A 27,137-nucleotide genomic window follows, 5' to 3' on the forward strand; every position below is an offset into this window, starting at 1 on the left:
AAAGTAAAAATAAGCGAAACATGAATTTCATTTAACAAATGCTCCTATTATTGGTAATGATTTTGTTTGCTAAACAACCAGTCTGAGACACATATTACATACTCTATAATAATAGAAAAAACAAACAAAACAAAAAAAAATCCCTAACAGTTCTGCTGACTCTGCCCGCCCACAGCGCCTCCGAAAGGCGCCGGCTTGGGGAAAGCAGCGAACCCTATCACTGGCCGACGGATCGGTGAGACACCGAAAAAGCAGCAGAGACCTCTGGAGTGTATGAAGCTCGCTGTTAAGTTCGGGCTCCCTTCGCCGCGCACACTCAGCCAGCCTACGTGAACTAACCATGAGCACATCAGAGTCCTTGGATCGAATGGAACTCTGCGAAAGTCTCTTGACATGGGTAAATACTTAAATCAGAGTGTTTTTATAGTGACAGACAGCTCTCCGGCGCCGGGGCGATGCTAGCTAGCATAGAAGAGCTAGCGATAGCTCCTGGAGCTAACAGAGGAAACGTTAGCTGGCTAAAGGAAAATGACACTTTGGTTACGTATGCAGGCCAGCTGTTTGCTGTGTTTAGCCACCATCTACCATTGTGTGACCAGAATGGCGATTCCAGCACAAATCAAATTTGCTGTTACTTAACGTTAGCTCAACTTTCTGGTTCTTAAATCTCAGCTGTATGTAAAAACAGTAAGATCCAGACAACATCGGTGGTGTTAGATAGGCTTTAGTTTAGCATTTCTTTGGCGAAGCCTTTCACCCCCTTTAGATCGTTTAACGTGTCAGCTCTGAGGCTGAATTCCTGCCATTCTTGTCCATGTAGCATGATGCTCACTCGTCCTTCTTCATTCTTTCTATTGAGCCAGCTGTCAGATACACGAAGCTTCCCTCATCATTTATTTGTACCCTCTCAAAATCTAGCCAGACTTGGGATTATAGATCTAAACTACAGGGCTGAAAAACTGTCAAGACCCCAAAGTCACGTGGTTTCCTGTCGTTCATGTTTACATTGTTGGAGAAAATCTCCCAGCTCTCTTTAATACTTCTGAGGATGCTCACCCTGTTTGGTAAATTAGAAATGTAATGTTTGTTGTTGTACATTTGATCAGTGTTGTCAGAAAACATATCAAAATTGCTCTGGTCACATGTTTACATCTCTGCATCCAGTTATCTGAATTGGCTGATTTTCCCTCTATCGCCCAGGTTTAACATTTTTTTTTTGGAAATTTTCACCACTGACACTGCCTTTTACTGATTATGAACCGATGAAAGGAAAACAATCTGATTCTGAACTCTTTACTGATTGACTGGTACATGTCTGCTGTAAAACTATAACATTTATTAAAGAACCTGCAACATTTTGTCTCCTGTTTATATGTTACGGTACTTGAGGGAAAAAAAAACAAAAAACATAAATCGGTATCAACCTGGAAGTGGTTGGTTGGTGCATCTATTCTTTACAAAGATATTTATTTTCACTGCAAAGGTATATCTGTTTATGCAACTTAGAACTTTGCATTGTTAAATGTTTTTGATTTATTTAGACGACACTGGTTATGAATCGTCAGATATGTCTTGTTATGGAAGCTTGCCATAAGGAACATGTTGTCACAGACAGGCATGAGGCACTGATTGAAGAGCTTGATACATTCTTGCTTTGTTGTATCTGTATTCCTCAGCTATGTCTAGTGCGTCATGCTGTCTGGATGCAAACTGAAGAACACATCTGATTACTGTCTGTTACTTAACCTGCAGCCTTTTGTTTTAATTCCCTATCCGATGGTCGAACATTTCATTTTCCCAGCCGTTTCCGCAAACCTATAGGTGTGGATTTCCTCTTTGACCTCACTCGACCCTTCAGTTTTGTGTTTACTTCAGTTTGAACATTTGTAGGCTTAATTTCTCTGTTTTTACTTGGCCTGTGCTGGCTGGCTGTGGTCGATCATTTCCACTGTGAATTAGTTGATATAATTAAAGCCTCTTCTAGCTTTTCATTTGAGCCCGTTTACCCTGCAGTGCTGGGCAGCGTGCGCGAAGCCAACTGGATGTAATCTGAAACAAGTGCGAACGTTGAGCCTTTTGAATGTCTCACATTGCATGATGGTTAGGTTCCAGATCAATTAAACCGATTCAGCATGTCGGTTTATGCTAATTTCAATGCGTCTTCATTATATCACCAAGAGGCAATTTAATGAAAGGTAAATTATAAACGGTGAACATGTTGTCTTTTATGAGACTGACATCTGTTGCTTAGTAACACATTAGCTGTCAGTAACAGATTGGGGTTATAGTGGATCCAGTACCAGAGAAATGTCCAGACACACCATTTGAAAGTGTGTGTGCACTGGCTCTAACTGCACAGAAAGCTTTATAAAGCAACATGAGGCCCAATTCACAGATACACAATGTGTAAAGCAAGCCACCTGCATCGCTCTCTCTCTGCTACTTCTGTACTATTTGGTTCCACATGAGCATCAAATTGCTTAAATTCTTCATCTGGTTGTAATGATCACTGTTTTTTTAGTGCGTTAAACGTAGGAAAACAGGTAATTTTGTATGTTTTTTTCTTTAAAAAAAAAAAAAGAAAGCGTCTGCTTTCAAATTGTCTGAATATGTTTAAATCTGCAACAACAGATGTTGCTCTGTCGCTGAAGTTTCCAAGATTGTCAAACAGGTTATTCCCTGTGTGAAAATGTTTTCGTCCTTTTCGTTTCCCTGCATCCCACTTGTGTTTTAAGTGGGTGGTTCGCCCCGTGTTTTTCTTTCCTTCCTCCTCTTTCCTGCAAAAAAAAGGAAATGATGCAGAGCGAATGTTGTGGCTTCAAACATTTAGAACAATGTTTCTTCCCGCTGCCTGCTTTATGGCCGTGCTTCAGTTCTCTCCCCAGAGACTGAACGTCGTTTTGAGATGCACCGTTTCCCACTATTTACCATCTGTGATCTCGGTCAGCAATATCTGTTTCTCCCTGTAGTAACTCAAACTGGAGAAAAGTGAGCAGCATAGACATTAGAGAAGGTAATGTGTGCTCTTAAATCAGCAGAGGTTCTTACCTCCAGTAGTTAGACAGATCGATGAGGGAAGTGTAACTGCGTCTTTTAAAGTAAATGATGAGAAACTAAGAATATATGTGTTTTTTACATAAGCATAAAAAATATGGAATGTAAGCTCCATCTAAGCATGATAGTAGTTTTCAAGTGTTTTTCCACCAAGTTTGCTGTCTTTTCGCTTATTTTGCTTCTCAAATGATACCTTTAAAGAGAATATTCTAACATTAGAAGTTTAGTTAGTTACTACAGAGTGTTAAAATACATCAAGCTCGAGATGATGCTCAAATCTACGTTTACAAGTTGAGCTGAGGATTTAGATTTATTATGAGGAAGAAGGGGGAATCCAGTTTCAGCTTTGTTATAAGCAAAGGTTCTTTCAGCCAGCTAAGCAGCAGTGTGCAGCAGCAGTAGAAGTGGGTGACATTTCATTGACAGAGCTTTAACTGTAGGGAAATACGATGGACTTTTTTTTTTTTTATAGAAGTGTTTTTATAGAAATTACCAAATTTAGTTTGAAATTTGGTAATTTCAAACCAAATTTCAATGCTAGATGGATTGTCTAGCTCTGATGCTAGACAATGCATCAGAGCTTTGTCTAGCTCTGATGCCATTTAGAGCTAGACAATGATTTAGAGCTAGACATTCTTTCAAAAGCTGAAAAGACCCATTCATAAAAATGGATCCTGAAGCCGAAAAATGAAAATGAAATAAAACAGAGAGGCAAATAGGCGCCAGGTTGTATGTTCTTGGAGCGCTCAGAGCTGCTTCTTAAATTTCCTCCCAGTATGGAAAAATGAGGCTACCTAACACTCAGACTTCAAACCTCGTCTGTTTTCTTACTGTTTGAATTCCAGCATTCCTGCAACAAGTTTCCCTCCTCCTTTGGCGCATGTTTCACTGGCGTCTACACTGAAGAATATAATATCCGTTACAGCTGCATACTTTCTGCCTGTACTAGCAGGAGAAAACTGCAACTATGGGGAAAAGACAGTGATGACATGGCATGTGAGGTAGTGTGGAAAGAAGAATAGGATCCGAAAATTACTGAGGCGATGGAACAGGAAGTAAGTGGTGAGGAGAAGCAAAGTGGACTTGGACAGTGCGTGTAAATACTCAGATTGTACTTTCAGTAAATTCTTTGTGAAATATCTACTTCTACTGGCAAATAAACATCAGGTGTAGCTTGTGTTTCCTGGCACAAACACACGTCTTTAAATTATGACGACAGATATTTTCCACCTGTTTCCCTGCTGCTGTTAGGAGCTTAATACTCTGTGTCGCCTTGCAGATATTTCGGACACAGTTCTGAAAATGCATGAAGATTTCCACCCAAATTCACAGTGATTTTATCAGACCTGTTAATACTGACGGTGTTTTATGAACCACTAGAGGGCACAATAAACTTTAAAAACAAGTTTAAATTCACAACCTTATTCTAAAACAAAAACTGTGTTTCATTCTCTTTTTAGTTTGCATACTGCAAAATAATCAATATGTTGACATTCCACTGTGTTAAACAGTAACACTGGTTAAACTGTTGGCAGCTTACCCTAAAAATGTGTGTGTGTGTGTGCGTGTGTGTGTGTTTGCCTGCCGCTTCCACAGATCCAAACATTTGGAGTGGAAGCACCATGTAAGACAGTTGAAGATTTGACCAGTGGGGTCGTAATGGCCCAAGTCCTGCAGAAAATGTGAGCTTTTATTTATTTATTTTTCCATTTATTTGTTTATTTCACTCACTGTTTTTGTCTTGACACATTTATGCTACCAAACACTAATATTTTCTTTAATTTGTTTTTTTATTTTTTAGCGATATATCATATTTTAATGATACTTGGATTACCAGAATCAAGCCAGAGGCCGGGGACAACTGGAGGTTAAAGGTCAGCGCTGCCCTTTCTCAGCAGTAAATGTATGGAGTTGCATGGTAGTAATGAATGAAATTTAACCAAGTTCGTGTTTCGACAGGTCAGCAATCTAAAGAAAATCTTGAAAGGCATTCTGGACTATTACCAGGAGGTAAGAACATGCAGCTGTGCAAGTTTTGATTTGGTCTGTCTCAGGTTTAGATGATTTTTGTTATAGATAAAATAAATATTTAACGTTTTTCTTTTCAGGTCTTAGGTCAACACATCAATGATTTCACACTACCAGATGTAAGTTTGATAGGAGAGCACTCTGATGCTGCAGAACTCGGGAGAATGTTGCAACTCATCCTGGGCTGCGCCGTCAACTGCGAACAGAAACAAGGTGCTTATTTCACCCTCTGATAACAAATATTATCAGCAGATGAGCTGTGTCTATGATGGTCTGATTGATTTTTGTTTGCTGTTTTGCGTCGCGTAGAATACATCCAGACCATAATGGTGATGGAGGAATCGGTACAGCATGTTGTCATGACCGCCATCCAGGAGGTGGGCATTTTGTTCTGACATTGATATTATTTTGACTCATCCTTTGTGTTTTTAATTTGTGGGTGTTTCTCCCTCCTCCCCCCTGCAGCTGATGAGTAAAGAGACTGCTGTCACCCCCGGAGGAAATGACTCGTACGTAGATCTGGACAGAGAGGTATGGAAAGATTTATTATTCACAAGATCAATTCCGTGTTGCTGGATGCCAGAGGAATGACGGCTTCTTTTATGAGGGACTGAGATCAGCAGCGTACTAAGGGGTGTTGTCAGTGTGGAAGTCCAATCTGTTCTTTTCACTTGATACCATCTTATATTGTGAAGCGGATCTGTCCCTTCTGGAGCAAACCCTCCTTACGACATGACGGGACATGTTCTAATTGAGCCGTGGTCTTAAAAACGAAGATCTTTATCACATAGTGCATTTGCAATCTGTTATTTGACTTTTTTAGTTTGCTTGTTTGACTTGATTAAAAGCACAGTAATTTAAGACTACATAAACATCTAAATGTGCAATTAATAGGAAAAAAAAAATCAAGAAAATCTAATTATTCTTCCAAATAGAAATAATGTTGTTTATCCTATCAGATAGCATCTGATCTAAAGAAGAACGTTATCAGGTCTTCCATAGATTATTTATTTTTCTTTTCATATATGACCTGCAGATTTCCCAAAGAAAAAAATTGGTGACTCATTTTGGATTTTCTGCCTCTAAATCCAAAAGAGCGCAGATTATTGACAGATTATTTGAAAGCCGTGTACATTTGAGAGGATTTTGATTGTGACCCAGCCATCTGTCATCGGTTTAATCAGGCAAATCGGTGCAATTTTAATGTGTTGTTTTTTTCCCTCCCTTGTTTTTAGCTTAAGAAGACGATTGAGGAGCTGAATGATGCTTTGGCAACCAAGGAAGAGATTGCTCAGCGGTGTCGTGAGCTTGACTTGCAGGTCAGTTTAGAATGATAATAATAAAAAATATATAACAAAGCATTTGTTTTAGCTACTAGAAGTCCAAACTGTTATTGTGCAATTGTTGTGAATAAAAATAAAATAAAACCAAAAAAACAGATGAATTAAATCACACATGAACAACTTTTATAAAATATGCAACACCGGGAGAACATGTCTCATGTTTTCTTATATATTTTGTAAATTATTTATTTAACATACACTGATTGTGTTATGCTTCCTAACTTAACAAATGTTATTCAGTTTAATATAAAAAAAAAAAAAATCTGCTCTTTTTTTTTCTGTGTTACTTTTTACTTCATGTCATTAAAACTGATAGGTTTGTTCCTCGCGAGGAAAATTCATGGTGATTTTTAAATTTTTTTTATTTTTTTAGCCTCATTGTTGAAGTCTGATCTGGAAAACTTAATAACGCAGCTGTGGATCTAAAATTGTACTTGTTGTTCTTTGTCTTTAAGTAGTTTCCCATTTCTTTCCTGTCTGTTTCAACACTTTGTGGCTTGTTTTAAAGGCCCTCCATGCCCAAGAGGAGCGTGATAGACTGAGGTTAGACTTTAATGAGCTAGAAGAGAGGGTAAATCCAAACTTCATTTTCTCTCTTGTCTGCCTTCCATCCACACTGAGTGCCGTGTTAAGTAGTCCTGCCGTTGTTTTCAGCCTGCTTGCACCAGATTTTCCTTCTCCAAACTGTGTGAGCATGTGCGAACGTGTACACGTTTGTGCACAAACGCTTGTGCACACATCTACATGTGGTGCTTTTGGAGCACACACACCGTCTAGAGCTGCAGTTTTGTCTTGAGTGCGTCAGGTGGTGTCCTGCACTAATGATCCTGAGCGTTTCTCACCTCAGTGTGTTTCATCCTTTTTAGTAGCAGCAGTAAGACGGCAAGAGAAAAGTTGAAATGAAAGGGGGGGGCTGGGGGGGGGACACATTTACAGCAAGACCTTTTTTTCCCCTTAAGACTTTCTGCTATTTTTTTTGTATCTTGGGACTTTTGGCATTTGTGGTCTCAAAATTTCATAGGGATTACGCCCTTCAGAAATGTTTTTTCTTATTTTGAATATAGTGTTATTTCTAGCTTTTTTCTATCCATCCACACCTTAGTTGGAGTATTTTCTTGTTGTGATCTTGGAATTTTCACAGCAATGCAACTTGTCCTAGAAGTCGTTATCATAAGCCATTTATGGACGCAGCTCAGTATATTAAAATATCACCAAGAAATGAACTTATTTTAAAAAGCTCATTAAAATAAGTTCACTTTGAGGTCTAATGAACTTACAGTGAAACTATAAGTTCTCTAGGCACACAGTGACATAGTTTATACCGGTGGTTTAAAGTGTAGGAGTCGTCAATGTTGCTGGACGGTTTAAAGAAGATCAGTGACCATTTTCGTTTCTGATGATCGTTGCGTGTAGATCTGAGTTTTTTTAAAGACTAAGTTGATCTTGGTCAAATATGGGAACTGAAAAATTATTTTAAAAAATGGCATGATGGGTAATTTTGCCTTTGAACATATCAAAACATTTTCATTTCTTAAAAAAACGTATGGTGAGTTCTTGCTTTTGCTGTTTGAAAAGGACGAGAGCCAGCAGCTTCTGCTTTGCTTCGTGTGGAGTTTGATTCCTTGGTTATCAAACTGAAAAGAAAACATGTCCCCATACGCAACCCTCCCGCTGTGTTGGAATTTGTTTATTTGCCTCATTGATGTGTGTTTGGTGTGTACTTATCAGAGTAATATGTTGATGCAGTGATTGAGAAACTAATGGACTAAATTCCGTGAAACTAAAGTGTAATCTATGCATTTCAAGTATCTCAAGTTGCAAAACTTTAACGGCTTTTTATTGCCTTGTTCACCTCTCTGGATTACCCTGCGTTTTCCTCCTTTCGTCCCGCACTTCCTGTTCTCTGCCTGCATCGGCAACACCTCCACCGTCTCAGGTGGCAGCTCTGCAAGAGGAGAAGAGCAGCCTGCTGGCCGAAAACCAGGTCCTGATGGAGAGACTTAACCAGTCTGACTCTATCGAGGACATAAACAGCCCCGCTGGACGTAGACATCTCCAGCTGCAGACACAGCTGGAGCAGCTTCAAGAAGAAACCTTCCGGTGGGAACTAGCTTCACAAACTAACAGCTGAATAGACCGAAGTTGACGTTTTCTTTACAGACGTGTTGATTTTCATGCTTTCTGTTAGGCTGGAGGCGGCAAAAGACGACTACCGGATCCGTTGCGAGGAGCTCGAGAAAGAGCTCCTAGATGTGAAGTCCCAGAATGAAGAACTCACGTCTTTGGCAGATGAAGCCCAATCTCTGAAGGACGAGATGGATGTGCTTAGGTAGGACTGGGAGGCGCACGGACGTCATCTTAGTAAAACAAGCAAAACTTGTAATAATTGAAGAAAAACTTCATTGTAGCTTATCAGGATGTTATGTGATTGACCAGCTAAGAAAGATTATAAGAGAAAGGGTTTATTGTTTTCAGTTTCTTTGTCTTTCTTTTCACAAATAAATATGTAAAAAGAGTGACATAGGTTTTGTATTTACCCCTTTTCTCACACGCCATTAATTTTCACAAATGCACCTTTATTGCAGAACAGTGAATGCGTAGAACTATCTGTCTTTAGCTCTCATGAACAGAAGTCAGCTTTCAAAGCTTTTTACGAGCAACATACGTAAATCTGAAATGGTTAATTATCCTGTATTTTATCAGTTTTTCAACACTTTGTATGAACTGTGATTCATTTTATTGCTAGGTATGACAAATCTTTGATCGGCTGTATGTACGTATGATGTGTGTTTTTAAAGATGGACCTCAGGAAGAGTGAACTTTATGTAAAGCCTAGCTAACATGGATCCTAAAAGATAAACAATAAACTACTACATACAATTCACGGCAACCAAATGCTCTCAAAGGTCAACTTGGTATAGCATACGAGTCCACCTTTCTGTAATCAAATGCTGTTACTTAATGGGAAGGGAAAAGTTAGCCAGAAAATGATATATAGATTAGGTTTATAACTTACGTTTTCAAGAATATTTAGTTTGGTTTGCCTTGCTCTGTCTCATAAAATCTCAGTAAAAACCACAGGACTTCCTGTTTTCTTCTTAGACATTCATCTGACAAGGTTTCCAAACTGGAGGGCACCGTGGAGCACTACAAGAAAAAACTGGAGGACATGGGGCTACTCAGGAGACAGGTACAGTAACACACTGACAAATGTCTTTTATCGTCTTCTTGACGATAAAAAGTTGCCTGCAAAGCAGAAGTGATAAATATGGCTAATATTGCTCTCTGTGCTCCAGATTAAGCTTCTGGAGGAGAAGAACACAGTGTTAATGCAGACTAACGTCAGCTTGGAGGAGGAGCTTCGAAAAGCCAATGCTGCCAAGGGCCAACTGGAGACCTACAAGAGACAGGTAGGTACCTGACCAGCTGGGGTTTTACTGACAGGGTAGCGTAGCCAAACTCTCTTGCATTTGCAGTCGTGGTGCTCCTGCAAGTTTTTAAGTAATCATGACGGGTGTTTTTTTGGGGGGGAAACTCCCTCGTCTCTCCCCAGGTGGTCGAACTTCAGAACAGACTTTCAGAAGAGTCTAAAAAGGCCGACAAGATGGAGTTTGAGTACAAACGCCTCAAAGAGAAAGTGGACTCTCTACAGAAAGAAAAAGATGTATGTAATGTCTTTTGAATTTAGAGGGAAATGAAGTACACTTTCTGTTTGATGTAGTAATGTATCCCCTGTTCTGTCCCTAAACAGCGCATGAGGACAGAGAGAGACTCTCTTAAGGAAACTATTGAGGAACTCCACTGCGTTCAGGCTCAAGAGGGACAGCTTACATCAAGTACCGGAAAACCTTTGTGATCAAATATTAACAAACATAATCCATTATTCTACGTTTGTTTTGCAAAATGAACTGCTGTTGTCTGTTTTATCAGGTTTGTTCCCACTAGGGGGCAGCGAAGGCTCAGATTCCCTGGCTGCTGAGATCACCACCCCAGAAATCCGGTAAGTAAATTAGACTTTTTAGCCCCGCGTCTTATTGTTTTTGTCAACAGTCTCTGGTCACTTTGTAGCAGTCGAGTGTTTTCTGATCCAACTTTAACTCTCCTGCTATGGCCCACCATCCACTGTGCAGTCACATCAGTCATTTACTTATATGTCAAACTATATTCAGTGCAGTTTATTAAATTTAGCGAGCCTTTTTGGTTCACCTGAGCGGTAATCATGTGCCCCTAGATAACAAAAGCCTTTTTGCCTGTTATTTTTGAAAATATTTCTTTGACCTCACCTGTTCTAAGCTGGAAATCCTCAAACTTTGGCCTGCTTTATAGGAACAAATTGGCGTTGTTAAAATAGAACTTGATTACCTCCCTGAGATTGAAAACAGTATGTAGCTAAATGTGCCCTCCCTTTTTTTTTTATTTTAGTACCTGCACTTTTAAAGTTCTTTACATGTCCCTGATGACACTTCTTAGCCGTACTACACCGACCATTATTTAATCATCCAAGTAATACTAAAAGGCTTCCTTTGTGACTATTGCTAAATATTTTTTAAAAATTAAGGTTTTAAATTGAATCTTTTCAATTTTAGTTCTATAATAGGGTATTAGTAGGTCAATATTTCCCACGCAGAATCTTAACCTCTTACCTGACATGATGACATCAATGTCCTCATGGGCCCATTGACTTACACAGACAGCTAAAGGGTTTTAAATTACCTTCAATTAGCTCTTAAACTTCCACATTTATTTGTTACTTTTTTCACACTTCATTCATTCTGTCTGCTGCTGTTCTGGCTGAGGCGTTATTGGACTTCTGTGTGAATCTTCCAGAGGCCCTCAGCTGTTCTGACTTGTCAGAGCTGTTTTGGCAGCAAAGCTGTCTAAGTATTATCAGGTAACAGGTAATTAATCACAATGTTATGGTTGCTCAACAGAATCATCCGCGGTACTGTATGTGTTTCGCCTCATCCTCAACGAGCCTTTTCTTCTGTTACAGTTTCTCGTTTTGGGTTAATGAGATGTTTCGCTTTAAAGCTTTGTGCAACACCTTTGTACAAGTTGCATCAGCTCTCTAACAGCTTTCCGAGGGAGGTTCTTACTGTGCCTGGGTTTATGTTCTGTAGTTTTTTTTTTTGTTTTTTTTTTTTACAGCACTTATGAACCTGACACAATTGGCCGTTATGCAGAAAATCCAGAAATTATAATCGTTGAAAAGCTGCTTAACCCAAATTCAGACAACTCTAGCAATTAGACAGAATTCTCTGAGGATGTTTCGTCTTGGAGGCTTTCGAAATGGAAAAAGATTCCTCAGTTGAGATTTTTCATTGAGTATCTGTTGAGAATCTTTTTAAATGTCTGGAGTTTAGGTGTTATAAATTCATTTCTTTGAATGTGAGTTCATTAAAATATATATACCAGAGATGGACGGATCAGCTTTGAGCTGCTGATTCTGATTTGTGAAGTAGGAAGTTATTAGGAGAGCGTTGCAGATGTGTTTTTAGCAGCCCTGCTGTGACCTGTTAATACTTTAGGAGCAGAGTTGACGTCACGTTGTGTGCATGAAGAGGCAGTTTATGTTTTAAACTCTTAAGCATCTTACGTTAGCCATTTTCACTGCAAACATCAGAGTTTGTGTGTATTCCCTGGTGAAATCAGACCCTCACCATCCAGTATGTTCCAGAGATTAAAAGCTCAGAAGTGATAAAATAGAATAACTTTGTTGAACTGTGTTCTTCTGTCCTCTTATCGGCTGTAAGTCTCTTCCTTGTGCTGCATGAATTATGCATAAACGGGTCCTGAAATGTAGAAAATGTGTTTTCCTTTTACCTGGGTTTTAAAACCTTCTGTTTTTTTTTGTTTTTTTTCTGACTACATTGCTAAACATCTCGCTGATGCTGAAAAGGTGTTCTTATTTTCTTGACTCTTGCAAACTTTGCTGTATTAATACCCGCCATCGCTTTTGAATTTGGTTGTTTTTGCTTCTACATGTACCCCTAATTCAGTGCCCTAAGTTAATTAGAGATTATTGCTAGCAATTCTGATTCCGACCTAATTGGTCCTTGCGGCGCGTTTCCACAGGGAACATCTGATTCGCCTTCAGCACGAAAACAAAATGCTGAAGCTGGCCCAGGAGGGATCGGACAACGAGAAGATCGCTTTGCTGCAGAGCCTGCTGGAAGATGCCAACAGAAGAAAAAGTGAACTGGAGACAGAAAACAGGTTTGTGCAGAAAACCGTCCAAAACAAGCAAAAAAAAAAAAACCAAGAAAAAACTGTTTCCCACGGTTTAAAGTTGATCTAAATTGAAGATGGAATAGGGATCAGTTTGCTCTCATTTTGATCTGTTGATCTCAGGAGACCTGTATATTTTGTAAGACCTGTAATATTTTATATACTCCTGTTGTAGTTTTCAGTATTCTCAATCCAGTGTTAAAAAAAAACATCCATCCATCCATTTTCTTACACCCTTGTCCCCTAATGGGGTCAGGAGGGTTGCTGGTGCCCATCTCCAGCTAAAGTTTCAGGCGAGAGGTGGGGTCACCCTGGACAGGTCGCCAGTCTGTCGCAGGGCAACACAGAGACACACAGGACAAACAACCATGCACACACACACTCACACCTAGGGGCAATTTGGAGAGGCCAATTAACCTGACAGTCATGTTTTTGGACTGTGGGAGGAAACCGGAGTACCCGGAGAAAACCCACACATGCACAGGGAGAACATGCAAACTCCATGCAGAAAGACCGGGGTCGGGAATCGAACCCAGAACCTTCATGCTGCAAGGCAACAGCTCTACCAACTGCACCACTGTGCAGCCCATTAAAAAAAACATTGTTGTCATATTAGTTTTCCATTTCTTTTCATTTAGATTAATCAATCAGCGGTTGATGGAGGAGCAGAGTCAGGTGGAAGAGCTCCAAAAGACGGTGCAGGAACAGGGTTCAAAAGCAGACAATGTAAGTGAGCTGAATGCTCGTCTATGTTTTAATTTCGACTTTTACTGACGATAAATAACCACATGCCTCTAACTTCTAAGTCCTAATAAAAATAAACGTTTGAAAACTCTTGACTCGTTTATTGTGCACGTCAGTTTAAATGAGTGTCTGTGAATCAATGATTGATTTAATTCCGTTTGTTGTAAAACATTTTTCATTTGTTTCTGTTTCAGTCATCAGTTCTGAAGAAGAAATATGACGAACATGTGTAAGTTACATTAAAATAAAGCAGTCATGTATAATTCAGATTGTTTTAAGGGCTTCCTACAAGCCATCTGACCTAATTTGGCCAAAATCTCATTTTTTATTAATCTTTTTCTTTTTTTTTTTTGTTCTAGGGAGAAGTTACAAGAAGTGAACAACGAGTTACTGAAGAAAAGCGCTATCATCGATGAAATGGAGCCTAAATACAATGCCAGCTGTGAGTTTGGACTAACTGCTGACATGTTTATGTAAAGAACCGTATTACTTTATGTGGGATGTGTAGAAGACTTAAAATATATTTTCATACTAGCCCAACGAGTGGATGAGCTTGAAGAAGCTCTGAAGAAAAAAGATGAAGAGATGAAACAGATGGAGGAGAGATACAAGAAATATCTTGAAAAGGCAAAAAGTGTGAGTGAAGTTACAGTAAACAAAAAAAACCAACCTCTCTATTTCTATATTTACACACATCAAGCATTTGTTGTGAGACGCATCTGATTTTTACCCTGGCAGGTTATTCGGACGCTGGACCCGAAACAGAACCAAGGCTCCGGTCCGGAGGTTCAGGCCCTGAAAAACCAGCTCCAGGAGAAGGAGAGGATGTTGCTCTCGCTGGAGGTAAATGAGCCCCACACTTAAGGGTTACATAAACACTATCTAATAAATAACTTTACTAAATGTAACTTGAATGTTTTGTGCTCATTTTAAACAGAAAGAAATGGACAAGACAAAAAGCCAGCGGGATCACGAGGAGAAGCTGATTGTTTCAGCCTGGTACAACATGGTAAGAGATGAAGTCACGTTTATTTGTTTACCACTTTTCAGCAGCAAGGCAGCTCAAAGGGCTGTACATCATAAAAACATGATGTAGGTCATCAATTATGAAACGAGAAATAAACATTACATTTTGTCAAACGCCATCATCGCAATCGTCAAGCAAATGCACATCAAAAATGTTGATCCGCGTTCCGGTTACTATAAATCAAAGGCAGGTGAGTTTTTAGTCTTGATTTCAAGGAAGTCGGGGTTTCAGCTGTTTCGCGGTTTTCTGGAAGATCGTATTTTTTTTTTTTTTTTATGTTGCGTTACAGTGGCACAGACCTTCAATTTAAAAAATAATTTAATGAAAAGTAACAGTAGAGGGCAGCAAAACAGTGCTTTAGAAACACTGTAGAAACAGGTGAGCGCTGGTGTGAGAGCATGTGCTTCTTTTAAGGGAAGTAACCCGTCTATTCTGTGTCTGAGTCCACATTTATGTGATGCTATAACACATTATTAAATGAGCTCCATTATTCTATTAAAACTAAATTGCTGTTTCTTGTGTGCCGTTTAACTTTTTTCACACGTTGCCGTGTTACTACCACGACCTTCAGCGTAATTTTGCAGGGATTTAATATGCCGGTGTTTACTCACTCTTTGCAAAACAGCTGAAGCTCTGATTACATTTAGGAGGGTGCATGAAGCGTGATGTTTTCTACCACTGCTAGCATTTTGTATGTAGGTACAAAATGCTAGCAGTGTAATGCAATTGAAGATTGCGCTTGTAACGTGCCAAAATGCGCATCAACCCCAAAGAGCACAGTTTGGCCCTCCCAGAATCAAGTGGTCGTCTCTGTGTCCTACCAGGGCATGTCTCTGCAGAAGAAGGCGGCTGAAGACCGACTCGCCAACACCGGCTCCGGTCAGTCCTTCCTGGCCAGACAGAGACAAGCCACCAGCACGCGTCGCTCCTACCCAGGCCACGTCCAGCCAGCTACCGCAAGGTAGACGGCCTCAGGGCACTAAAAGATAGCTGCTCTTTAAATTCTCTGAACTTGCTTTTAACCTGCAAAACCTGCTTTGAGGCGCAACATTTCCATTTAACTCTAATGGATTTGGCCTTTGATTTTCTGTTTTTTTTTTTTTTTCTTCTTCTTCTTCTCAATCAGATCCATGAGGTAAAGATTCAGGGGGCAAGGAGGCCCAAATCTTGCACCTTTTTTTTTTTTTTCTTCTTCCTGCCAAATCCTATTTTAACCTTGACTCCCATCCAGTGATGCAAGACTTCTACCTTGTTTGAACCCCAGCATATATATATTTTTTAAATATATTGACTAATCACTCCAAATGCCCAACTGACCTCTTGTTGAACTTGTTCTGTGTGACAAACTTTACCACCCAGCTAATCTGGACCCAGGCGCTCAGAAGACTTGCATCTTTTTGAGAAGTTATTGTCATTTTTTGATGAGGAACAGTTCTACCTTTTCATGCAGTATTTATGCACTTCTCTACCTGTGACACTCACTTTCATAGGAGAATGACTGTCCCTGCTCAAGGTCTAATGTTTAAATTTTATTTCATATACCTTTTTACGGTTGGTCTTAAATAACTGATTCATAGGAAGATTTATGTTGTTTTTATTTTTCCTGTAAATGTCTGAATAAGGTGACAGTGGTTTTTAGAATAACTAGGTTACAGTTGGGAAAACGAAAGCAATAATTGGGAATTTTTCTCTCTTTTTTTTTTTTAAAGGAATCAACTTCGACGGGGTTTGAAGTTGCTTCAGAAGGTGCAATCTATAATTAGCTACAGTGCTGGTCAGAAGTTTTATCGTCAACAAGAATTTATTTCATTTGTGGCTCCTAGTTTGTTTGAAATGTTTCTTGTTTTTTTTTGCAAGGAGTATTTAAAAAGCAAAAAAAAAAAAAAAAAAAACGTAAGTTATTTTTTCAACAGGAGTGTACAACTTTGAATATTTTGTCCTTCTCATATAAGGTTAAAATATAGTTGGATATATTTGAGAATTGGAAAAATTGCAGTGGTACAGCTAACTGACATTTTTCATGGAGCTTTTCCTTCTTCATTAAACGATGCCCCCACCATACATGAGCGTCAGCATTTCAGCTGCTACAAATGTAGTTTAAATGTAGTCATGGGAGTTAGACCGCTTTCAGGTGTCCAAATATACAAGTAATAGTTATGCCAGACATTTGAAATGACTAAATATTGCAGTTTTTTTACAGTTACAATGTTGCACACATGTACTGTGGTAATGATTGCAATTCCCTCGTCTCTCATCATCCCAACAATGAACACATGCAAACTTCTGACCTGCACTGTAGATTGTTAAATGTTCCTGCGTGTCAGGATTTTGGTTAGCTTGTTTAGTAAATAACAGAATTCTGGAGCGAAACCACTGGATCTGGTTTTTAGCTTTACCAGCGTGTTCTGGTTTGTGTTGAACAGAGTTTGTGTGCCATAGATTTTTTTTTTTTTTCACCATCTGTTTCTCTCAACGAACCATTTTGCAGGACTTTCCTCCAAGATAAAATACTTCATGGGCTTTTAGCCGTGCCGTTGCTTCAGAGTTTGAATCATGTTGCTCACGATTGAAGAAGATGATCTACAGTATGTTTCCATCTAGGGATTTTTAGATGCTCCTTTACCAGGAGTTGCACAAATTGTTGTGCATCAGTTTTCTTTTCCATCGTCTCTTTAACCCGAATGTCTCACCACAGGTCTTCTATTAACTTTAATTTTAAACTGACACGGTGCTTTTCTTTTATGCTAACCAGCTCTCCCATCTGACCATAACATCTCTCTCTCCTCCTCCTACAGCAATGTCACTGCATGACTGGTATGCCAGTGAGCTGCTCCTAGCCTTGTGCGGCCGGGCCCGGCCTTGTCCCCCCCTGTGGCCTGCCCTGACCCCCGGGGCCAGGCTGGGCTGAGGCGCCTGATGCATGAACCTGCCTGCCTACTGTTTGCATGACCCCTCTGTGTTATTTCAAGCCTTCAAAATAACCCGTCCCTCTATCGGCCTCAGCAGCATGAGCACTAACAACCCTTCGGCATTGTTATGCATCATAATCTCCAGGCGAGTCTGATGAGGGATTTTGGGATCTGAAAAGAAAAGAAAATTCTCCGATTAATTCCCTTTCCCACCTTCCGTGCCAGTAGTCTGATGTTAACGTCCCTGTCCTCCTTCCTTCATACCTTCTAACTCCGCTGTTACACCTGATGGACGCATCCACTCGTGCTTTCACGTGCAACAAGTCTGTTACAGCGCAGCGCGTGTTTCAAACGTCCCAGAAGGGATCAGAGTACAGCAGTATTTCCTGTCCGTCAACCTGTTTGGTATTTATGAAGATCTCGTCTTCGGCTGGCCGCGTCAGGACACCTCGGTGACATATTTCCACAGATCCATTTCAGTCTACATGACTGAGAGGATTAACGTGTTATTTAAGAGGTGCAGCCTGTAAATTGGTCTCATTTAGAGTTTTCTCCCTTTCAAACTGTTGCGTCACATCTGACCTCTTATTTGGTGGATTGGATCTTAAAGATGTTTTTTTTTATTATTATTATTATTATTATTTTAATTTAATCCAGGTGTTGATTACAGCAAGTTTTGAGCAAAGTAAAAAGCTTTCGGGGACTTTCCTCCGTTGCCTTGTTTTTATGAGCTGAGGATGGTAAATAACGTGTGCTATGTTAACAGTCTTGTTACAGATTAGTTTTTATTTGAGTTAAAAGTCCTCATTAAGCCTAATCATGCCTCTTTCCAGCCCTTTTTCTACATTATTTAATTTATTTTTTGAGTGTAGGCCACAATTTTAGAGATGATTGTAATTATACCAAAAAGCTTATTTCTCTCTCTCTTTTTTTTTCATGATTCATAATTTTAAATTACGATATTAGATTAAAAGTGCATTTGCATTGGTAAGCCAATGGGCAGTCTGTTCACTTTGGGACCTAAAGTAAACCTCATGTTTGGGCTGAGTACTAATCAGTGGAATGATGTGGAAAAGGCAGAAGAAGGTTGCATTAATTATAACTTCCTTTAAGGAAAACGTCAAACCAGCAAAAGCAGGAGAATCTTCCTTTCATCTCTGGTTTTCAGTATTATCAGAGCTAAAAGTCTTGCAGTATCAAAGTATGTTGGCATTTTTTTTGGGATCGTGGAATAAGATGCAGTTCATTCACTTTTAGGCAAATTTAGATGTTTCTGTCAGATATATGTATGTATGTTCTCCAGTTTTGTTTTAGTAAATGTTTTATTTAACTTTTATTTTCCAGAGTTCATTAAAAATCTTATCCAGAATCTGACAGCATGGACGAGTTGCAAGTGTTAAACCCTATAGTGAGAGATGGTTCAACCCTCCAGCTGAGTGCCTTTTGTTTCTGATGCTATCAAAAGGTTTTTAGGTTTGGATTCAATATGTTACAAGGTTTATTGAGTATTTACGGCAAACCAAAACCTCAGTTTGTCTTTATCTTGACAATAACTTAACTCTTAAGTTTGGCTTAATGAGAGCTTTTCTCCCCAACGTTTTACTCATACTTCTTCTGTTGTGTAATCTTAGTTTAATCCATGCAATGCATTTTATCCTAATGGCTTATTTATTTATTTTTTTTGCTTGTACAGCAGTGTTAACATTTTTTTAAATTAGTATTATTATTATATTATCATTTATACTGTTACAATGGATGTAATTGAGATCAAAATACTGTTAAGTAACATATGCAACTAAAGGAGGAGGTTTCTAGTATTAAAGCATTTAACTCCAAGTATAAACTGGAGACCTGTGAAAGTTACGGTTCTTGTACTGACAGTGTTTACAGGGAAAAAAATCTTTTTTTTTTTTTCTTTTTAAACACTGCACAAATAAATTTGCATTTGTAGTTGAGTACGATGCTTTTCTCTGGAACAAAAGAAGCAAAACCACATTTTAATTCTCGCATCAACAAGATTTGCAGCACTCACACAAATGACCTTTTAAGTTTATGGACGTGAGATTGACATGATGGTAGCAACAATGATCATCAAATAAAACTATTTTTAAAACAAAAAATAATGTGTTGAAATAACATTTAAGAACATGGACGACTAAAGTTTCCAGGATTTCTTCTTTTTTTTTCTAAATGAATCATATTTTTGTAAATTATGCGACATTAACCATTTTTCCTGTTTGTACTTCAAGTAACGTTACACAGACCTCTTTTAACCGTCCATCCTCAGAACATGGTTTGTATATTTTGCAACGCATCCACATTGTGGTTGACCCGTTGACATTCATGTCAGGGATTTGGGCAAACCTGCGTTTATGAACACTCATCTGAAAAGACAAAAAAATATAAAATAAGCAGGCTTTCTGGTTTTCTCCTTGCATCCCTGTCAAACCACCCACTGTAATTTTGTGTTCGCATACCTCCATTACCTGATTACAGGTGGGGCCAATTTGTTGTCCTTTTCAATGCACATTTCTTGGCAATAAGGAAGGGGTTAAAAACCCGGTGTGCTGCTCTAACTAAGACTTTGAAACTCACTTCAGTGTTCTAAGAACAAATATTTTATGCTGAAACCCATTGAAAACTATCATGTCTGTATTTTTACATGCCTGGTATTCCCTAGAGGTTTTTTTTTTATTTTTAATTTGGTTGGTAATATCACTAAGGCTCTGTCAAATGAATTAGAAAGCTGAAATGAACAACAAAAGGGGCCAATCCCAAAATAGCAAATAATGTCCTATTTGCCAATATTTTATATTGCTTGTATAGGAAGACAAATTGTACATAACATTTGTGGTCGTGTCGTAGGGCTGTTTTAAAAATATTTGCGATTGAGGAAATCAGAAGATCATGTCTAGTTAGGTGGATTTCATCTCACATTTATCCAACAAGGATTACGCTGATGAAAATGTGCTTCCGACACCATGAAACCCAGAAACCACGTTGTAAATAAAACTTGTATAAAAACATGTTGTTTTGTCCCGTTTATTCAGATTTTTTTAACTCTTTTTCACCCCAAACAAAATGACAATCAGTTTAGCATTTCTAGACAATTGTTGGTTAATTCATCTAAACTGAATAGAGCTAATAACCAACAAATGTCATCTCAAACTGGTCCAGTTGCATAGAATTTAATTTGACCCACTAGAACCAACCTTGGTATAAACACTTATCTACAGGTCGACTGGTGGCTGGTAGCAGTAGCTCCATCCCTTTGCTACTTTAAAAAAGTAGAAAATGCCCGACAAATTTGGTGGCAGCAGTAACTTTCTGTCTACAGAAATGGATTACACACACAGCTACCCCTTTCAGAAACAAAACGCTGAACTGAGGCACTGGTACAGAAAATAGGTAATTGTTGCAATTATTAGTAGCTTATCCCATAAACTAGGATCTAAAAGTCTGAAGTTTGACAGCAAAGTGCTGTGTTGGAAAAATATAAAATAATTTAAATTCTGTAATGTTAAACAGCTTGATCTTTCACAGCTTTTTTTTTATGGAGGAAAGAAATTACTCTGGATTTAAATAGCTGATAACTAGAAGCCGGTATTTGAGAAAAGTACATTGTTCAATTAAAAATATATTAGCAGTACTACTTGATAATGACATGCAACTATTATACGTATAACTAACACCCTTAGATACCAAAAACTATTAAATACAACTTGGTGTTTGTAAAATAAAGCAGTACTGCAAACGGATTGTTTTAATACCGGCCCGCCGTTCTTGAACGTCTCCTCAGTTCAGAATTAGAGCGGGGCTGCACAACCTAGCATTCCATCTCTAATCTTACAAATAATTCCGCTGTCTTATTATGTTATTATCTGTAAGCAATGGAAAAAATCTTGTTAGTTCAGACTTTGAACTGCTCCTCTTCTCTGCTGACACAAACTGGGCTCAGCCTGGGAAATGGAGCCTGAACGCCCCTCGAGGCTGCGGACACCGGAACATCCCTGTATCAGTGTCCTATTCTTCATTCCGGAGAGCTCCTTTTTCTCCTCTCTCTCTAACCTCAGCCTCTGGGTGCTTCCTGACACAAGTCCCAGCAGAGGTCCAGAGTCAATATAAATACACCTCTCTGGTTACCCCCCCCCTAACTTCTGTCTTTGACATTCTAAGTGAAAAGAGGGGAACTGATGGTTACAGTTCAATGTGGCAATATCAAATTCCATTTCAGGATGAAATAAAAGACTTTTAATGTGGTGAGGTCTGACAAACATAGAAGTGTTCTTGTTCCCTGGAAGTATATTTAATGTTTAATCAAATGTTTGATTCTTGCTTTCTGCTAATACAACAATCATACAGTACCGGTCAAAAGTGAACAATTATACCTCAAATACTTTTCAATTGCAGTTTTTCCCCACCCCAATTTTAAGTCCAGGTTTTTGTTTTGCTGAGAGTTGTTTGTTTTTGTGGTAGCCTCTTGACCTGTGAATAATTCAAGCATAAAAAGGCTCCTAGCCTCAAAAGATGAGCCAATATGATGTCAACACGCAACGGAAAACCAATTTTAAATTGGATATTTTTTCCTTTTCTTCCCATTTCTGTCATTGAACCTTTGAAAAATATCACAACATGAATTGATGAATAATATTTTACAACAAAAGTTTTATTCCCATGGATTGATTAGCTGAAAAAAAGTGCTGTACAAAATTGTGAAATGTGTTTGCTTCTTTATGGACTTTTTTATTTCTTATATTATTTGTGTAATGGATGAAAAAAATCAAAAAAGAAGGTGCAGTAATTTTTTAAGGTATATGGCAGACAACAGGAAGCAGGTTAAAGTAGGAGATCGGGTAAAGAACAGCAACTCATTACCCGATTTAAGAAATTCAAGAGCAGCTTCGAAACAAACTATTCACATCTGGAACAGGATTCAAACCCATTGTTTAGACACTGGGTTCTAGTGAATCACAGTGAGAACCAATAACTGAAAATTAACAAAACATCAAACACTAATTGAACCTTCCCAGGGGTGACTAGCCTAACAAAATCCCTTTGAGAGTTCAAGAACAACATATAAAGCACTGCAGGCCTCTTTTGGCTTTGTTAAGATTAGTGTTTGTTCTTCAGGAAGAGGCTTTGCAAAAACTGCATCCATGGGAGTTTTCCAAGTTGAAAACTACTGCTGAGCAAGAAGAGCACAAACACAAACACTCGTTTCAAAACTGCCTAAAAACATCAGTATGACCCATGACTTTTAGGAGATTATTCCAAATCTTATGTTATTTTGAATGATTTTCATTCAACCTAAAAGTTTGTTTCTGATGGGATATGAAACAGACTTTTACCACATATAACAAAGGAGCCTCAACTTTGACAAAAAGTATTTTTATTTGCAGCTTAATTAAAAAATACATCTTAAAAAAAACTTTTTTTATTGCAATAAATTCAGTTTTTCCTTTAAAAGTGGAAGACATCTGTCAATGTGAGCATTGGAAAGTTTTTTTGTTTGTTTGTTTAGAACCATTACTCTTAATGTTGTAAAAGAATATCGTCTTAAAAACCAAAATAAAAGAAAACGAAACTCATCTGTCCCAGATGTGTGCTGTTTGTTTTTTTTTTTTACTTTTATTTTGTCTGACTTTTTCCTCTACATTGAAATAATCATGGAAACATTCCACTGAGAATAACATCCCACTGTGCCAGACTTGTCATCTCTCTAATGAAAGAACCTTTTTTTATTTCTTCATTGCTAAGTGTTTGGTGCACAACTTGGACTTTATGACACTTTTAGGTTTACAAGTACAGCCGTCAAGTGGGCATTTTCTAAGACAAACAGTTGAACTGGTGTTTCGATAGAGGCCTCAACCTGACATGCGATTCTGACATATTCCTGAACACTAAACATACGTATCAACGAACACCTGCTGACGCACAAGGAGAGGTTTCACTGTGGTCAAGAAGGCAACATCTCCGATTTTAAATGATCATTTTTGGCATGACTTCAAGTCAGAATTACACTCAGCAGTCCAAGTGTTTAGTCTGTTGACACGATTACAGATTGAAAGTGGTGCAGAGTGGCTCTAGAGTCTACAGACTCCAGCCGAGCAAGTAGACAAAAGTAGAGCAGACAGACAGCTTCTGTGTGTGAGCATTTAGCAGAAGACATAAATTGGGTTCTTTTCAAAACAAAATTTTTATTCACGTAAAGATATATGTGTGTTTTTCTGAAGACTTTTACCACCTCTGACAAAGTGATAGGTTTCAAGATTAGCATATTAACTCCACAAAATGTCACAATCCTTTGAGGTTTTAGTGGTTTTACTTGGTAGGCAAAACAATTTGTCTAGAGCTTCTCTGTGAGGCACTCTACTGTACAAAAGTCACATTTTTTTTTTGTTCGCTGAAAATGAAATGTAGTTCAAGATCAAATCAGCATGTAGTTCAAAAGTAGCACTTAGGTCCAAACCAATTCAAGACTCAGCACAGAGGAGGATTTGCTCTCCAAACAGACTTAAAGCTCCACTCATGTGAAAATATGTGCACACCCTACAATAGCCTGTGTTCAACATATTTAGACAAACAGTGGAGCCCTGGTATTTGCAGGGGTTTTGTGGACCACAGCTGCTCAATAATTTCAACAAATACTTGACACCCCTTCAAAAACACTTCTGTCTTTTTTAAGTATTAAAACTAACATATATACCTTAATGTGCAATAATACGCACAGTGGAAACCACAATCATCTACACCCTTCCTTGTCTCAGCCAATTAGAGTCAAGGAGAATGAATAGCACTTATGGATTGTACTATTCCAAACTGAGGATTCGTTGGACTTGAGGGGAAACAGAACTGAGATTTTTCAATGAAATAGCAAAACTTAGACTCTTGCAGGACATGAGAAGATCAACAGGGCCAAGATGGGACACAACAGGAATCACTGATGATTAGAGGAGCAATGATGGCTGCAGCAAGTTCAACAATGCACTGCTGCTATGAGGGGTGCAGGGATGAGGTGGCTGAGAGAAAATGACTAATAGACATGTAAACACTGAATAAACAAAGGAAAAACATCAACAAAAACTATAGATTATAAAAAATGGATTAACCAAAATAGGCAAGAAATCAAAATTTCAAACTCTTTCTCCTGAAGAAGAGACCAAGACATTTAACTTTTTTTTCTTTTCAAGGAACAACGAATGTTATCAAAGACTGAGGTTTCTGTCATGAATCTAGTCGTGTTAATTTGAATTCATAAAACACACAAAATCCATAATTAGAATCCATAATTATTAATGGTGTACCACACGGTACACCATTATGCTACATTACGCAGATGTTGTGCACCAGCAAAATGCTACTAGGCACCTTCAACATGTGCTGATCATGTTGCCTTCACTGTATTTCATATTGTTCCTTGGACAAAACATGGTAAGATATATATATTTTTTTATGTCCATTTAAGATGTGCCAATTTGTTCAATTTAGGTTTGCGGGACATTTCTGCACTTCTGAGGGCGGCCATACTAAAGGAGAAAATAGGAAACTGCTGTGTCCTCCCATTGCCATTTTTCATTTTGTCTAGTGTGTTATATTCAATTTTCCTATCAAGAGCAGATGGTCTCAAGAAACATGACACTTGGATGGTAAAAAGGCAGAAAATTAGATTCAATTCGCTGTTATTTATAGCATCTTTTTTGTTTCATCTCTGTTTCCATGCGATTTTAGTTTATTCCTTCTTAAAAAAAAGATTTTTTTAATTCTTTGTAAATAAATTAAGACAGATACATCTCTGTCATTTCTCCCTCATACAAAAAAAAGGGGGCAAGCAGAGAGCTGATCATTGCTGGACCAGAGGGATGAATGTTGAGGTGATCTCCTGTGTGTTTGAGCCACAGTGAGTCACGCCGGGCAGTGCGACCGCGAAATCAAAGAGCTGTTTGAACAGCTGCATTCCTTCACACCTCTTCATCCTTTCCCCTGCCTGCTCTGTAAGGCTAACTCTGGCTATCGCTGTGACTCCCCTCCACCTCTCCAGTCTCTGTCATTGTGGCTGAAGCTTAATTTTAAAAAATGTATAAAATAAAGACATGAAAAGGTGAGTTAAATTGTTCTTTGTCCATGGCCAGGTGAGTGCAAAAATTAAACTGAGAAATTTGAAAGAAGCTTCATAGGAGCAACTGTTGCTGATTAATGGGCCCATGACTGCTTGAGTGAGTCGTTATGTAGCTTCTATTTCTTTTCATATTTCCAACTCAGCCGCCTGAGTCACGCATTGCCTGGCCGTCAAAGTCTTCCAGTGACAAGCATGGAAAATCCAGCTGTACGAAAAACAACAGCAGTGAAAGACTGCATGTTGTTTACTGAACATGCAGTGATGATAATATGAAATTGCAAATCTAACAAAAACCTATTTTATATATGCCGGTGTGCATGACGAGTTGCTGGTTTGTTCACGATAGCCATCAGTCAGTTTAGAATAAATAATTGCAGATCTTGAGGACCAGTGTGAATCTTTGACAAAATCAATTATTTGAAAAACAAGTGTAGTTTTTTTTTTGTTGTTGAAAGAAACAAACTACCATATGCATTTCATCAGTATTATGCCACCTGTGATATTCTTCACACTCCACTAGCTGGTTTTCTGTACGGTGAAGTTTTTGCAGAACAACTTTTAGTTTTTATGCGTATATTTGACTCCTCACAGTTTTCAATAAACTCACTCCTTGATTGTGTTGGTGTTTTTATGCAGAGCTATCTGATAACGTGTTTGTATAGGTTAACACTAGCATTGCTTACTCTGTGTTTTATGACTCATTGATGATTTGGTTTGTAACAAATTTCAACACAATTCCAGTTAATAATATACAGTCAAACTTTTACGACTTTATAAACTTTTGAGAAAACTTTGGTTCAGCTGCTTTATACTTAGCTTCTCCTAGGACATCTGGTCTCATGACTTTGACAGTAAATGAGCATCTTTGTAAATGACGAAAAACACCTAATTTGTGATATTTTTAGATCTACAAAATGATGCGTGTGGTCTTCAATTCAGCTTTGCACTGCCAATAAAGAAAAAAAAATTATATTTTTTCTATTGGCAGTGCAAATTGTTCATTGGCATTGATTAAACTGCACTATGTGGATGCATGCACACAAAGAATGAGTTGGCCATTTCTAAGGCAATTTTTCTGCTTAACCTACAAGTGAACCTGAAGCTAAAAGTGTTACTTTTGGCAAGAACCTAAAGATTGATCGCTGGAAGAATTGAAGCTTTACTGTCTCTCCATTAAAATGTTGTCTTGTAACTTTAAATTTTTAAAGTGGGAATAATTATTCTTGTACATGTGACATGCAACAGAAAAAAAAAGTGACAGGGGAGTGTAATTTTCCTTACAAAGAAATATGAGTTTTAAATGATTCAGCACATTTCCATGGCTTTCAAACTGAGCCAAGAAAAGTTCTGCAAATCTCTGCGTTTGACATTCCTCCATTCTGACAGCGTCCTTTTTGAATATCTGCTGCTGCTGCAATCCCCAGAGAAGCTGTTGGAGTTCAGATGTAGCTTTTCATCAAGTCGTTACTGAAGAAAGATCTTACACCTGAGGGAAAACACTCTGGCAGAAGTGTCCATTGCAGCACTAATGCTAAACAGATGAGGTCCATCAACTACCATCCTGGATTTTACTCCAGTTTCACATATGCAATTACATTATTACGCTGGAGCTGTGCAGCGATCCAAAAATAATGAGACAAATAATAGTAATCCAGTCTTGGGAATACATGCAGCAGTAAATTTGGGAA

At 38.4% G+C, this 27,137-nt stretch overlaps 1 protein-coding gene across 4 annotated transcripts; it reads left to right on the plus strand.

Moving 5' to 3' along the window:
* Positions 1 to 207: 207 nt before the first annotated feature.
* hook3 (hook microtubule-tethering protein 3) lies at positions 208 to 20,359 on the plus strand. 4 transcript variants are annotated; one of them, XM_008423928.3, is made up of 25 exons: positions 208 to 397; positions 4,651 to 4,736; positions 4,856 to 4,928; positions 5,014 to 5,064; positions 5,163 to 5,295; positions 5,392 to 5,459; positions 5,548 to 5,613; positions 6,318 to 6,401; positions 6,934 to 6,996; positions 8,362 to 8,525; positions 8,614 to 8,754; positions 9,528 to 9,615; positions 9,722 to 9,835; positions 9,979 to 10,089; positions 10,177 to 10,261; positions 10,356 to 10,425; positions 12,501 to 12,641; positions 13,292 to 13,379; positions 13,592 to 13,626; positions 13,757 to 13,839; positions 13,933 to 14,033; positions 14,136 to 14,240; positions 14,335 to 14,406; positions 15,249 to 15,385; positions 15,551 to 20,359. In XM_008423928.3, the coding sequence occupies exons 1-25, from the start codon at positions 341 to 343 to the stop codon at positions 15,561 to 15,563; spliced, it is 2,229 nt and encodes a 742-aa protein (XP_008422150.1). In that variant the 5' UTR covers positions 208 to 340; the 3' UTR covers positions 15,564 to 20,359. The 4 variants fall into 4 exon arrangements, with proteins under 4 accessions (XP_008422150.1, XP_008422149.1, XP_008422151.1 ...); XM_008423927.3 differs by having other exon boundaries at positions 17,220 to 20,359; XM_008423929.3 differs by lacking the exon at positions 6,934 to 6,996 and having other exon boundaries at positions 209 to 397; positions 17,220 to 20,359.
* Positions 20,360 to 27,137: the final 6,778 nt, after the last annotated feature.

This window comes from Poecilia reticulata, chromosome 12, assembly GCF_904066995.2.
Source record: "Poecilia reticulata chromosome 12, P_reticulata-male-v2, whole genome shotgun sequence".
In the NCBI taxonomy this organism is placed as follows: domain Eukaryota; kingdom Metazoa; phylum Chordata; class Actinopteri; order Cyprinodontiformes; family Poeciliidae; genus Poecilia; species Poecilia reticulata.

What these genes read in the sequence shown, in the direction of transcription:
- hook3 (XM_008423927.3), top strand. Translation starts at nt 341, where the DNA reads ATGAGCACATCAGAGTCCTTGGATCGAATGGAACTCTGCGAAAGTCTC. An exon ending in CTTCAAGAAGAAACCTTCCG is followed by an intron (nt 8,526 to 8,613) that starts GTGGGAACTAGC and finishes GCTTTCTGTTAG; the next exon opens with GCTGGAGGCGGCAAAAGACG. An exon ending in AAGAAATATGACGAACATGT is followed by an intron (nt 13,627 to 13,756) that starts GTAAGTTACATT and finishes TTTTTGTTCTAG; the next exon opens with GGAGAAGTTACAAGAAGTGA.